This window comes from Mycetomoellerius zeteki, unplaced genomic scaffold (genome assembly GCF_001594055.1).
Source record: "Mycetomoellerius zeteki isolate Tzet28-1 unplaced genomic scaffold, Tzet1.0 scaffold96, whole genome shotgun sequence".
NCBI classification, from domain to species: domain Eukaryota; kingdom Metazoa; phylum Arthropoda; class Insecta; order Hymenoptera; family Formicidae; genus Mycetomoellerius; species Mycetomoellerius zeteki.
Genome location: NW_017257999.1, coordinates 356,877 through 369,414, shown reverse-complemented (window position 1 = coordinate 369,414; position 12,538 = coordinate 356,877). Strand labels below are relative to the sequence as shown.

General features: G+C 30.7%; 2 protein-coding genes across 3 annotated transcripts; both read left to right on the top strand.

Moving 5' to 3' along the window:
• The first annotated feature begins 149 nt into the window (after positions 1-149).
• fh (frataxin) lies at positions 150-1,240 on the top strand. The gene is made up of 3 exons (XM_018460713.1): positions 150-494; positions 591-711; positions 940-1,240. The coding sequence occupies exons 1-3, from the start codon at positions 265-267 to the stop codon at positions 1,213-1,215; spliced, it is 627 nt and encodes a 208-aa protein (XP_018316215.1). The 5' UTR covers positions 150-264; the 3' UTR covers positions 1,216-1,240.
• An 86-nt stretch (positions 1,241-1,326) lies between these two features.
• On the top strand, positions 1,327-12,530 carry LOC108730777 (uncharacterized). Of its 2 annotated transcripts, XM_018460709.1 has the most exons (14): positions 1,327-1,399; positions 2,626-2,709; positions 3,389-3,653; positions 5,402-5,546; positions 6,129-6,328; positions 6,447-6,553; positions 6,838-7,059; positions 7,687-7,896; positions 7,968-8,270; positions 8,836-8,934; positions 9,191-9,573; positions 10,519-10,633; positions 10,718-10,882; positions 11,264-11,461. In XM_018460709.1, exons 2-14 carry the CDS (start codon positions 2,635-2,637, stop codon positions 11,459-11,461), a joined length of 2,487 nt encoding a protein of 828 aa, XP_018316211.1. In that variant the 5' UTR covers positions 1,327-1,399; positions 2,626-2,634. The 2 variants fall into 2 exon arrangements, with proteins under 2 accessions (XP_018316211.1, XP_018316212.1); XM_018460710.1 differs by lacking the exon at positions 1,327-1,399 and having other exon boundaries at positions 2,635-2,709; positions 11,264-12,530.
• Positions 12,531-12,538: the final 8 nt, after the last annotated feature.

Genomic DNA, 12,538 nt, shown 5'->3' with positions numbered 1-12,538 from the left:
AAATATTAATTCATTTCATATAATTAATTAATTTTACTGAAAACAAGTTTTACAAAATAGTAAGCTTGGTAGAAAATAATATAAAATAATAGAAATTTAATAAAAATGCAATTAATGTTAAAATTTACACAAAATAGTTCCGCGCGTAACGAGTGACGATACCGACGCAGCAATGTAAACAACGTCAAGAAGTACCACTGTACTAACCGGAGAACTTGTCAGAACTTGTTTAATCGATAAAACACTGTCAAGAGATTATTTATCATGTTAACCGTTGTGACGAGATCTTACATAATTCCAAGATTGCCTTGCAATCTATTCCTTCCTAGAATTTCGATCAAAAAACGAACTATTTTACAACTGAATAGGCCCATCAGCTATATTGCAGGTTATGTCAATCACAATTCAATACGTTTTTCAAAGAGAAATCCACGAACGTTACTGCAATCATCTATAAAAAATTTCAATACAACTATTGAGCATTCGACAGAAAAGTAAGTATCGTTACGTTATTTGTGACACTTCAAATTAACAATGTGTAACATTTGCATGTACCATTAAGTAAAAAAAATTTATTTGTATAATTTTAGCGAACTTAGCTCTGTGCAATACGAGAAAGTCTGTGATGAAACTTTGGACTCATTAACTGAATATTTTGAGGAATTGGTTGAAACAGCGACGCATTTGCCAGATGCTGATGTGTCTTACGGAGTATGTATACATTACACTCATCATTTGTTCTAATCGTTTTTTTTTGTGGTAGAGAGAAACAAGTTATGATAATTCTAAGAAATAATATTAATAGAAGTTTAATTATGTGATTGTGAGAATCTATAATCTATTTAGTATATATATATATATATTACACACTGTACTAATTAAAAAATTTATAATTCTTGTTTTGTGAGTCTATCAATACTAAAGAAATTTTTGCTGCAGGATGGTGTTTTAACTGTGAAATTTGACGAGCCACATGGTACTTACGTTATAAACCGCCAGACACCGAACAAGCAAATTTGGCTTTCTTCTCCAAAATCTGGACCCAAACGTTATGATTTTGTAAATAGCCAATGGATATACAAACATGATGGCAAAACCTTACATGAACTACTTAATAATGAAATATCAACAATTGTAAAATTTGAAGTGTGCTTCGACAAATGTTCCTTTAGTGGTAGAGAGAAACAAGTTATGATAGATAGTTCTAAAAAATAATATTAATAGAAGTTTAATTACACAATTGCACGAATCTATAATCTATTTGATATAATTATATTACTAAAGACTATTAGACATAAAGGAAGTCTGACTCTTACAAAGATTGTACATAAAACTAATATAAAAAGATAAGAAATTGGTGTATATAACTACTGCATTAGTAACATTAAAGAAACTTCATGTGAGTAATTTTAATATCAAGTTATATATGCATATTTGCACTGCAATGAATTTCTATAATAGCACATGTACGTTGTTATTTATTATTATGTTTTATGTTGCAGCATATATGGAATATAGAAAGAATACAAGTTATTTCTTAAAGAAAAAATATTTATATATTATATACTGATATGTTAAAATATATCAGTATGTACAATAGACAAAGACAGGTCAATGAGAGTACAAATGCAGGTCACGAAATGCAAAAAGTTACAATTGTAAAGTAATTATAATTATAAATTTTTAATCTTATAATTATGTATTAATAAAGTATTAATTATATTTAATACTTTACAATTGTATCTTTTTGTGCTTCATGACCTGCGTTTGTACTCTCATTGGTCTGTCTTTGTCTATTGTTTATTGTTGAGAGTTTATTTTTATATTTTTATTTTGATATCAGTATATATTGATGTGCTTGATATTACTTACAGGAGTGTATTTTTTATCTTTAAAAATAGTAAAAGTTTTATATATAATTGCATTATAATGCCTTCTTAGAGACAACTTACACATTCACAAATGATCCACATTTTAAATTGGTAGTTTTGATACATTTTCGTTTTATATTGTAAATATATAAATATCTTTCTAATAAACGTAGCATAGAATGTGTGTGTATGTGTTATTGTTATAATATTTTTTATGAGAGTGATTCCAACTAATTAATTAGGTTGTTTAATGAATATGAGATTTGTGCTTAATAAGATTGATTACTGAAAGAAATAAAACTTGAATAGTATTTTTAAATAATTCCTATTGTTTTTAATTTGAGAGCCAGATCTTATTATTTCACTTTAAAATTTGTTAAGAGTTGATTGTTCCATTTTCGGATAAATTATTGTGTGATAATTTATCTAATAGATAAATAAACGAATAAAAGAGTAAGAGCAAAGAGAGTAAGAGAATGAGGTGAAGTTTATCTTCAGACGAAACAATTATATACTTTAATTTTTTTCGTTGAATTATTAATTAATTGATTGAAATTTTTAAGATAGAATCAGTATCTATTATTTTAAATTTTTTAAATCGTAAACGACAAGTCTATGTTACATCAAAAGGTCGCTTTCTATTTCAGTTTTATTTACTACACGTAGAGTTTGCTTGTGCACAGGCAAAATTATTCGTAAAGAATCGATTAAATTAGGTCGCCCAAGCATAATTGTCTTCTATGTTATTCGACAGAGACCAAAAATGGAGATTATGGAAGATGGAAATTTGGTCGATCGTGTAAGAATTTTGTTACAACGGGATATGGAATATTACCAGGTACCAATTAGCTAATAAATCATTCGTGCCGTTAATGCAATTTCTATGTTGCAATTTGTGAGTGATATAATGGAATTTGTCACGTCGATTTTCGCGACAGCTTGATATCAGCTTCGGTGCTTTTAGCACAGCGCGTAGATTACATCCATGGTTTCCGAGCGGCGTAAAACGATATATCGGAAGCGCGTCGTTTCGAAATTACTCCGTTTGTCGCGTAGCATGACGTGATTTAATTACAAGGAAGGATTGATTTATCAGTCTTGTTCGCGAAACTAGAGAATCGCCGTACGTTATATATGCATAGATACACATCGCAAATCGAGCGATTCAGTTATTTGTCATTATCGCGTGTCATTATTTCGCAACAAGCATGCGCGACATTAATTTTAAACTAAAATGTAATAATGTATTTAAAATTGGGAATACTTTAAGGTATTCATAGTCTGTTTCTTTTTATTTTAAAATCGTCTTAAGTAATGTCTTAAGATGCTAATGCTCTAATTGATTCATAACATAACTTAAGTATTTAAGATAGTCTTAAATATAAGAATTGACTATGAATACCAGTCTAAATAGAATTAATCCTGGTGCTAAATAGAGTTAATCCTGGTTGTAATTTATAAATAAATTTATAAGTAAATTTACACTCGCATCGTCTATTTCGCGTTTTTCGATGTAGGAGATGCAAACCGTTCTGAGAGAACCCCTCTGCATACGCATCAGTGGCGGAAGACTCGATTTTCCACGGCATGCCTCGTTCGCCGCGATTAAAATCGTCACATGGTGGGAAGCGGACTTCATGGCTGCTTTTAAGCGGCCTTCCGGTTTGAGTTCCTCCGGGAACGAAAGCTCGTCCAGTGTCGACAGTGAAGATGGTGTCATTAAACGGATCCAGCCATCCGATTTTATCATGCTCGTTGTTGACACCGCCGAGCAATTGTTAGGTACATTTCCTCTTGACTCCCGGTGATAAGAAATATAAACAGATGTTGTAATATTTGAAATAACTATATAAAAAGGTAAAAGAGTTGTAAAAGAAAATTGAGAAAAGTTGCTTGTAAAAGAAAAGGAGCAATTAATTATAAAAAAAAAAATTAATTATAAATTAATATTTTCCTAACATTTAATTACATTTCATAATGCAAATTTTAATTTGTTACAAGCAATGTAAATATGACTACATAAATATGTTTATCTCAATTAATTAAGAAAATAAGAACTATAAGGAGATGCATGAGGGTGACAGGCATATTGAGAAAATAAGAGAAAAAAAATATCAGCTATCAGAAGATTGTAAAAAAACTGCATTAAAGTTTAATTAATTATAAATAAAAATTATATCGTGCAGTTACAAATGCTCACATTACGTGTAACTTAATTCTTTAAATATTTTTCATATTATATGACACATAAAATTATAAACAGAATTTTATCCTAAATCCTAAATAAATTAAAAATCGTTCAAAATAATATTGTATTTTTAGAAGGATTTTCTTGCAGTATATAAAAATATTATTAGAATTTAATAACACATACATATGAAACAAAACATTGATATACGAGGGGGGACCCAAAAAAAACGGGAATTTCGTCATAACTTCTTTATTTCTCAATATTTTAACACCAAATTTTGATCACCTTCAAAGTATTCGCCATTGACCACAACGCACTTCTCCAAACGATTCTTCCATTGTTCAAAACAGTTTTTAAATTCACTCATCGGGATGTCCTTTAAGCCTTCCAGCGATTTTTGTTTCACCTCCTCCACAGTGGCAGATTCGATTGCAGAGGTGTTGTGCACGCGGAGTTCGTTCCCCCGGGTCAAACTGCCAACCAGAAGCTCTACTTGGAGGTTTTTGTTCCCCAGACTCAAAAGGAATATGAAAGGAAAGCGTTTTGCCACTGTGGAGGAGGTGAAACAAAAATCGCTGGAAGGCTTAAAGGACATCCCGATGAGTGAATTTAAAAACTGTTTTGAACAATGGAAGAATCGTTTGGAGAAGTGCGTTGTGGTCAATGGCGAATACTTTGAAGGTGATCAAAATTTGGTGTTAAAATATTGAGAAATAAAGAAGTTATGACGAAATTCCCGTTTTTTTTGGGTCCCCCCTCGTATTATAAAATAAATCTATGAAAGCAAGAATATATCATTACAAACATTTATTTTTAGAAAAACAAACGTTTCAAGTTTATAATATTTGTATTAATATTCTAATAATTAAGCATTAAATAATAAAATGATTTACTTTTAGAAACTATTATTATATGAAAAATCTATTTTATGTTCTGGATGAAAAAATTTTTTTCTAAGATTGTTAAAGTATAGAAAACAAGATTTAAAAGAGTAGAGTATTTAAAAAACTAGCGGATTATTTAATTAACTTAGTATAGAATTTTTTTTTAAGAGAAATTTTAACATTTTACAAAATATCCACGTCGTTACACATGTCATTTTAACGTAAAATGACAAATAACATCAACTTGTTTCCTAGGTATATGTATTCCGTAATTCATCATAGGATTAAATTTCTGCTAAAGAAATTTGTCACTAAATTAATTGAATAAATCATCTCTGCAAAAAAGTTGCATTTGCGTTTTGAATAATTCGTTTTTATAATGGCACAATTTGGACTTAGATTGAAATATTTGAAAAGAACAAGTAATACAATACTCTAAAACTTTCATTTTTTAGAACATCTACACATGTTAATTCAAGAATCTTTAGATCACGCTGATCTCACTGTGCTCACCGCTACTCTAGGTGCGGCAGCATTGATACGTAATTGCTTGTGGTGTTACAATCAGCACACAAAGGGAACAATCTCTTCTCAGTTAAGGTGCTTTATATTACAAAAGCTTATACATTCTATTTTGTAGTTTTTTTATCTCAATTTATTAAGTTCCAAAATTTTTTTCCAAGAACAGCTGTATAAAATAGATTTTAGATAGTTTTCCCAGTCACATAAAAATTAACGTTTTGACGTTAACAAATGTTTTTCTATCATTTTTTTGTCATGATTTATAAAATACAATCTCGCATATAAAAATTAAAATATTGATTTCACGACATTATAAATGAATATATGTATAACAGTAATAGGTAGAAATAAAAAAAAAATATTTATTTTACCTTAAAGTGATGATATTGCAAAAAGTAATATCAATAAAAAAGAAACGTTTAATTTAATTCTTTAATTCTTAAAATTAACACGTATTTTTTATTTCTTATTGTGAGCGCTATTAAATTTATTAAATGTTACACTTTTTCTTTTTTGATCTTGTTATGTTTAAAATTTAATGCGAAATTAAATTTAATAACTTTTAATCATTTTTATTAATTCTTCTTACGCTTAAAATAGAGTAACTTGTACTTTTATACACGATTTTGTTCGACTCTTATCATCTTTCTCTTCTAATAGCGAAAAGATTAATAAATCTCATAAAGCGTTTAACGAAATGGCCGAAGCTGTGGCAGAGAGACTGCTCGATCTGCACTGTCGATTAATTTCCTTATACATTCTTAATGAGGCGGACTCTCTCAGTTGGCACAGCAACAAACCATTCTTTGAAAGAGAGCGATGTTCTTATGTTATACAAATGTGGTGGCTGTATATGCAAGGTAAAGCTAACATTCGACTCGTTTTTCATGATATAATTTCTTCTGATATTCTACGAAGATAAATTTATGACGCTCCGCGAGGTGACGTTTTGCAAAAATGATATGTTAATATTTCTAGGTACTAAGGCGGATTTATGGAACACAGTCTCGCCTAAGATGGCACAGCGCATATTTTCAGAGATGCTAAATGAGTCCCTGTCTATCATAACTACGCGATTCATTCACGTAAGTCCGCGAAATATTTTACGACTAGTTCCGATTAATCTTCCAATTTGTTTCGTGTTCATTTATCTCCATTGAATATTTTATTGTTATCGTAGTAAGCCACCAATGCGAATTTTATATTCGACCAAACGTAAAATCAATTTATGTTCATTTCTGCTCTTTTGCATGATTTATTTATTTATTGCATTATGCATTCGTCCGCGATTTATTGAAGCGCAATGTTTGAGTATTGTCTGTGTAAGTAAACGGGATAGGAATTAGAGATAAAAATGAAATTGTGACAGGGACGACCGACACTGGCACGATCCGAACAATTTTGGTCAGATGCCTTTAATGCACTTTGCTGTACGGGCTATCTCGCTTTAGGCGCGTGTGTTGATAGCGACGGAATGATTGGTGTACGTCCAAATAATTTGCCGACAGCAATAAGAGATATACACGCAAAATGTAATGAACTGTTAATCTGCTTGCTGCTTAGAGGCACTCCTCTCAAAGAATTGTATCAGGTATTTCTGAATATTTTAACGTATCATAATATTGGATATTTGAGGAACTGTATTACCCTCTTAAAAATATACTACTAATGCAATAAGTAAATTCGAATAGTGTAATAGTGGTGGAGGAAATTTCATTAAAATTATACTGAAATTTTATTGTGAAAATAAATATTGATTAGCATCATATTTCAGAGGATATACGACAAAATTATAATAAACAAAAGTTTCCTTTATAAATTCTAGAACTAATTTTATGCATCATAAAATCAGTGTATCCTCTGAAATATAATGCTAATCAATAATACTTATTTTCACAATAATTTTCAGTGTAATTTTAATGATATTTTTTTCACCATTATTACACTATTCGAATTTACTTATTGCACTAGTAGTATATTTTTATGCGGATAATAAACTGGATATAAAGGAAAACACTATTTTTATTGAATAAGTTACTTAAATAAATTTATAGTTAAAGTAACGTGTACCGATGTTATTAAGATTATACAAAATTTTGCGTAAAAAGAGAAATATTGTCTATTTATTAAAATTGATAATTAATAAAATTATATATTTAACGCAATTAGGGAAGTATTTATATATTTTTAACAACTGTTTGTAACAATTGTTATTTAGGTATTCCGACATGGATTGGAAAATTTGGCGATGTTGCGTCCTCGACGAGGTCCTGCACCATGGCTATTGATATGCGCTCCAAATTTATTAGGATTAGATGCCATTAATTCTCCAGCTGACATTATAACATTATCCGAGGATAAAACTGTCATTCTTGAGTTGAATGTTTTGAGGCATCAGCCTCAACCTAACTGGCCTCAATTGATGAAGGTGATTACTGACACGATGTACTAACGAAGCTATTCATTTTTTTTTTATTTCTATGAAACTTCTCTTTGCAGGTGATATCGATGAGTAATTACGTTGTGGCAAAGATGTTGCTGAAGACCTTAGTACGTCAAAACGTGGGCGTTACGTGCGTGGACGACAGTGACGCAGCTGAAAAATCGAAGACAAACGAAAGAAGTTGTAGCGGCTTTTTATGTAGTAGTTCGGCGTGTGACAAAACGCTAAAAATAACTTCGGCTCTGGCATTATACAGCTTATTTCACGTATTGGTGATAACTGTTAACAAACCGGAGCACGTAATTATACCAGCGCTGAAGCAAGATTCGAATTGGTCCAATTATTTGGACAGACAACAGGTCGTATGTTTTTACGAAATATCGTTTGAAGAGTTAATTGTATAAATTAATTATTAATTCTCATTAAAATATTGTTTACTAAAATAATATATATATATATATATATATGGATGAGTTTAATATGACAAGAATTTTCATTTTTGTTTTAATTTATTTTTAATGAAAATTAACAGAAATTATCATATGTATAGTATGTACGAATATTATACATATTATATAGAAAAAATATATATATAATATAAAATTGAAATATTTTAAAAGTGACATTTAACATTCCTAAATGATTTATTTATATAGAAAAAGAGAAAAATATCTGTTTTATATATAAACTCCGTATATATTACATAAATAATATTAAAAAGATATCTACAATTTTTTAAAATGTTATTAATCATACGAGAAGGAGACTTTCTTGACATGAAAATAATTTTAGGATTGTTGTATCTACAGTCTGTGTGTTCATTTTATCAAACTTTTATATATTCTGTTTTACTTTAATTTATAAAAGCGTTGAATACATCAATTGTGAGTGTAAAAAAATTGTAATTTATTTATCGCTTTAAAGGTCTGGAATCAATCGCGACCACCTTGGCTCAATGCGTTGATAAAGCCTTTGAAGATCATGATGCAGCCTGTGACTGAGGCTCTTTTAGAAGCCGCGAAAGTAATTACCATACAGTACTGTTTACGCGACGTGATCCAACGTGTGCGAAGAGTATATTTATATTTTACAAGATAGAAGTTATATTTATTGTTTTTTATAACAATATTTAACTTTTTTTAATCATTTGTTAAAATTCCGAATAATATCAAGGCCGTACGTCACTACGGTGTCATAAGAGATGCAAAATAAATTGTGAAGTTTGATATTGCTATGAGGATTACAGCGTTAGAATAAATTAAAAACAAATTATTTTCAGACAGGTGCCAGTATATATCAAGCCATGTCCCTTGCGATCGGCTGTTTCGCCGAGTTGTACGTGACCGCCTCGACTCCGGTTTTACGCGCCGCGTTCGCGTTAAACGACAACATCCCCGCGCACTGTCGGCCGATCGGCGGCAACGTGTTGCTCCAGGTGTTATGCGCCGCTCTGTATTCCACCTTCCTGGATGTGTCCGCAAAGAGTAAGAACGAGCCTCATGATACACCGGGATCTGGGGACACGTGCTGCGAGCTGAGCCCCTTCAATCCGTATGACAGATCTACCGCCGCAACGGCGCTTGCTGAAGCAATTTGCAGCATCGACGAGGACAATAAACATACATCGCAGATAGACTCCTTCCTGCTTCTTGTAAAAGATAGGTAGGTGAGTTATTTTGTAATTATATATTATCCCTAATTGTAGGATAACAGTAATAGTGATATGATTTTTATAAACTAACAATTTTCTACCGCGATGTTATAAATTGCGTTTATAATTTACCCCACAATAATTCTTCATAATATAATTTTCCACAATAATTCACCACTGGAGATATAAAAGAAGTATAGAATTTATAACTTCTTAGAAAAAGTTTATTGTTGAAAATGCTAGATCTGTCTGTACCAGAATTAAGAATGTGTTGAATGCGGAGTTAATTTAAAAGATGCGTTTTTAATTTAAAAGATGTTATAAAATGTTAAAAGATGGATTTGGGATTAACATTTGTTATATGTCATTGTTATGTGTTCTATATTCAAATAAATGCATAATAATACACATTATTATGAATTATATTTACAGCTTGAATTTCGAATTGTGTTACAGCACTGCGTTGGATTATTCCTGATTTATTTATTTATACACAAATATAACTCGCGCTCGGAATAAATACGAGATAAAAACTGTATTGTGTCACATATAATTTTATAACGTTGTTACGAGCTTATGTTTGCAAGAAATATAAACTGTGCATTGTATTATATGAAGCTTTATATATAATTTTCTTAAACTTAACATTTAATAAAATTTCGAGAAAACGAAACTTATTAATGCAAGATACAATTGAAACTAAGCGTAATTATTCCATTTTATAACTTGATTATATTTAATCTAATTTAATATCGATTATAATAATTTTACATATTTTTTTTAATTTTATTTCATCTAAGGCTGCGTTCGGAAACGTTATCCGGGTGCCTCTGTGTATCATCTTATTCTTGTTTAACATTGGGTAAACAACAAGGGTAAAACGATACACGGAGGCACTCGTGTAACATTTTCGAACGCATCCTAAGTGAAAAAAAGAAAAAGGAAATTTATTACAGCCTCAGAAGAGAACATCAGAATCCGAGAAATGGTGAATTACAAAACATGGCTTGCGTCATCGAGACTTACACGGACAAATTGTTATTCACGAATATCGGACGACGTTCTTTAAAAGTGAGTAAAGAATCGGAAATGTTCGTACATTTGCCGCATGAGAAACGGACGCATAATGTTTATGAATGATGTTTATGTACGCAGATTGCATACGAATATCTAGTTCGAGCGTCCGACTGGGTATTAAGTAATTTACGTCGTGGCGAGGAGAGTAGGCAGGTAGATTTGATTAATCTGCCGGAAGTCTCGCCCATCGTGAAACCTCTCACACATATAATGTTTCATATTGAGGACACATGCTTTGATCAAGTTAGTTATTAGAGTTACACGCCCCTCAGTGATAGCTACATGGAAAGAATGGTTTTGCTAAAGCATTTAAAAATGTAGTTAGTTACACACAGATCTGAAAATAATAATTTTATTAAATCATCAAAATAATTACGTAGAACGTTTCAGCGTTTATGACAATGCCGCAAAAAAATTTAATATTCTAACATCTAATTTGAGCATCTTGTATAAATATTTTGATAATCCAAACAAAATTATTTTTAGATTTGTATTTAGCTAAATTTTTAGTTTTTTTTATTTTTACTTCAGCAAAATCTTTCTTTCTGTGTATGGATCTTCGATACGAATTCAACTGTGCTTATAATTAGCAAACGCATTGCGAATAAATAGTGTATATTTCAGTTTATGGCTAATTACGAGGCAACAAATTGGTCAAGGATATTAACAATGCCTCTATCGATTACTTTGGAGCGTGTACGAAGTCAAGTTCTCATAAGACCGGAATTCAAGAACATTGGAGATCTGAGCCATGAAGATAAAGAAGTGGCGCAATCTATCAAAAGGATTTGCTCGTTTGTTAGGTCAGCACGTTTCAAATAAGTCACTTGCATACGTAATGTAAGTAGAGCAATATCTTTCTCGTAATTTATTCAATATGCTTGAATTTTAACTCTGTAGATATGTTTGCCCAATAAAACGGATTCTCGAAATAATACACAGAAAGATGTTTTTTTTATAGTTTCCTATGATATTTTTTTTACGTTTATAGCTTTTGATAAGATATTTTGTAGTAAAGTGTAGGTTGTGTTTTTTCGCATTTTACATAATACATTTCGAAGTAAATAGTCGCCAATTTCTTCTCGTGAAAAAGTTCGTGTGAATTATTCTTTTAATACCGAAAGTTTTCTATTCCAATTTTATTAAAGTTTATTTTTTGAAAGTTTTAACGGGCTTTTAATCTGCCTGGAAAATGAGAAAATCCTTTTAGCGACATGAATTAAGCGTTTCCTCATTCTTTCCTAATTCTTTCCCCGCTATTTAGATTAGCCGCCACCACGAACGTCAAAACTTTACTACGTCGAAGAGTCTAACTTCTATTATTTTATTAATATAACTAACGCAATTATGTGTTGCCAGTAATTCCATTCGTAGATGATGCATTCACGGAGTAATATCCGCGGAAAACATTCTGCCACGGGATTTACATGGGAGATCAAGAACTTTGTAGAACACATTTGCTTTAGAGGAATAAATGTGACACAGTGTTACATAATAATTTATTTTTAATGTTGTAAATTGACATATCGACATATTTGAGACGCGACCCTCTTTCTGTGGCGAATATAATTAATATTGGATAATATAGTTTGCATTTTGCATCAAAGTTTTACAATCGATCCCCATTACGGATGAAATTGTTAAATTATTACAGCCTCTGCTATATATACGTCATAGATAATGCAGATCTTTTTTTCTTTTTATAATACAACGATCATATTATTTGGCACATTTATCGTGAGACTACGCCTAATCGATCGATGGATCAACAGGCCAGCTGTTGAAAATTATACGATGTCCCAGAATTATGAAACAATCTTCCAAGTCAGATTTACTACTTTTTCTTTGTCTTTTCAACGAAATATTCAGTGGAAGATCTCTCTAATTATAAAATTATTA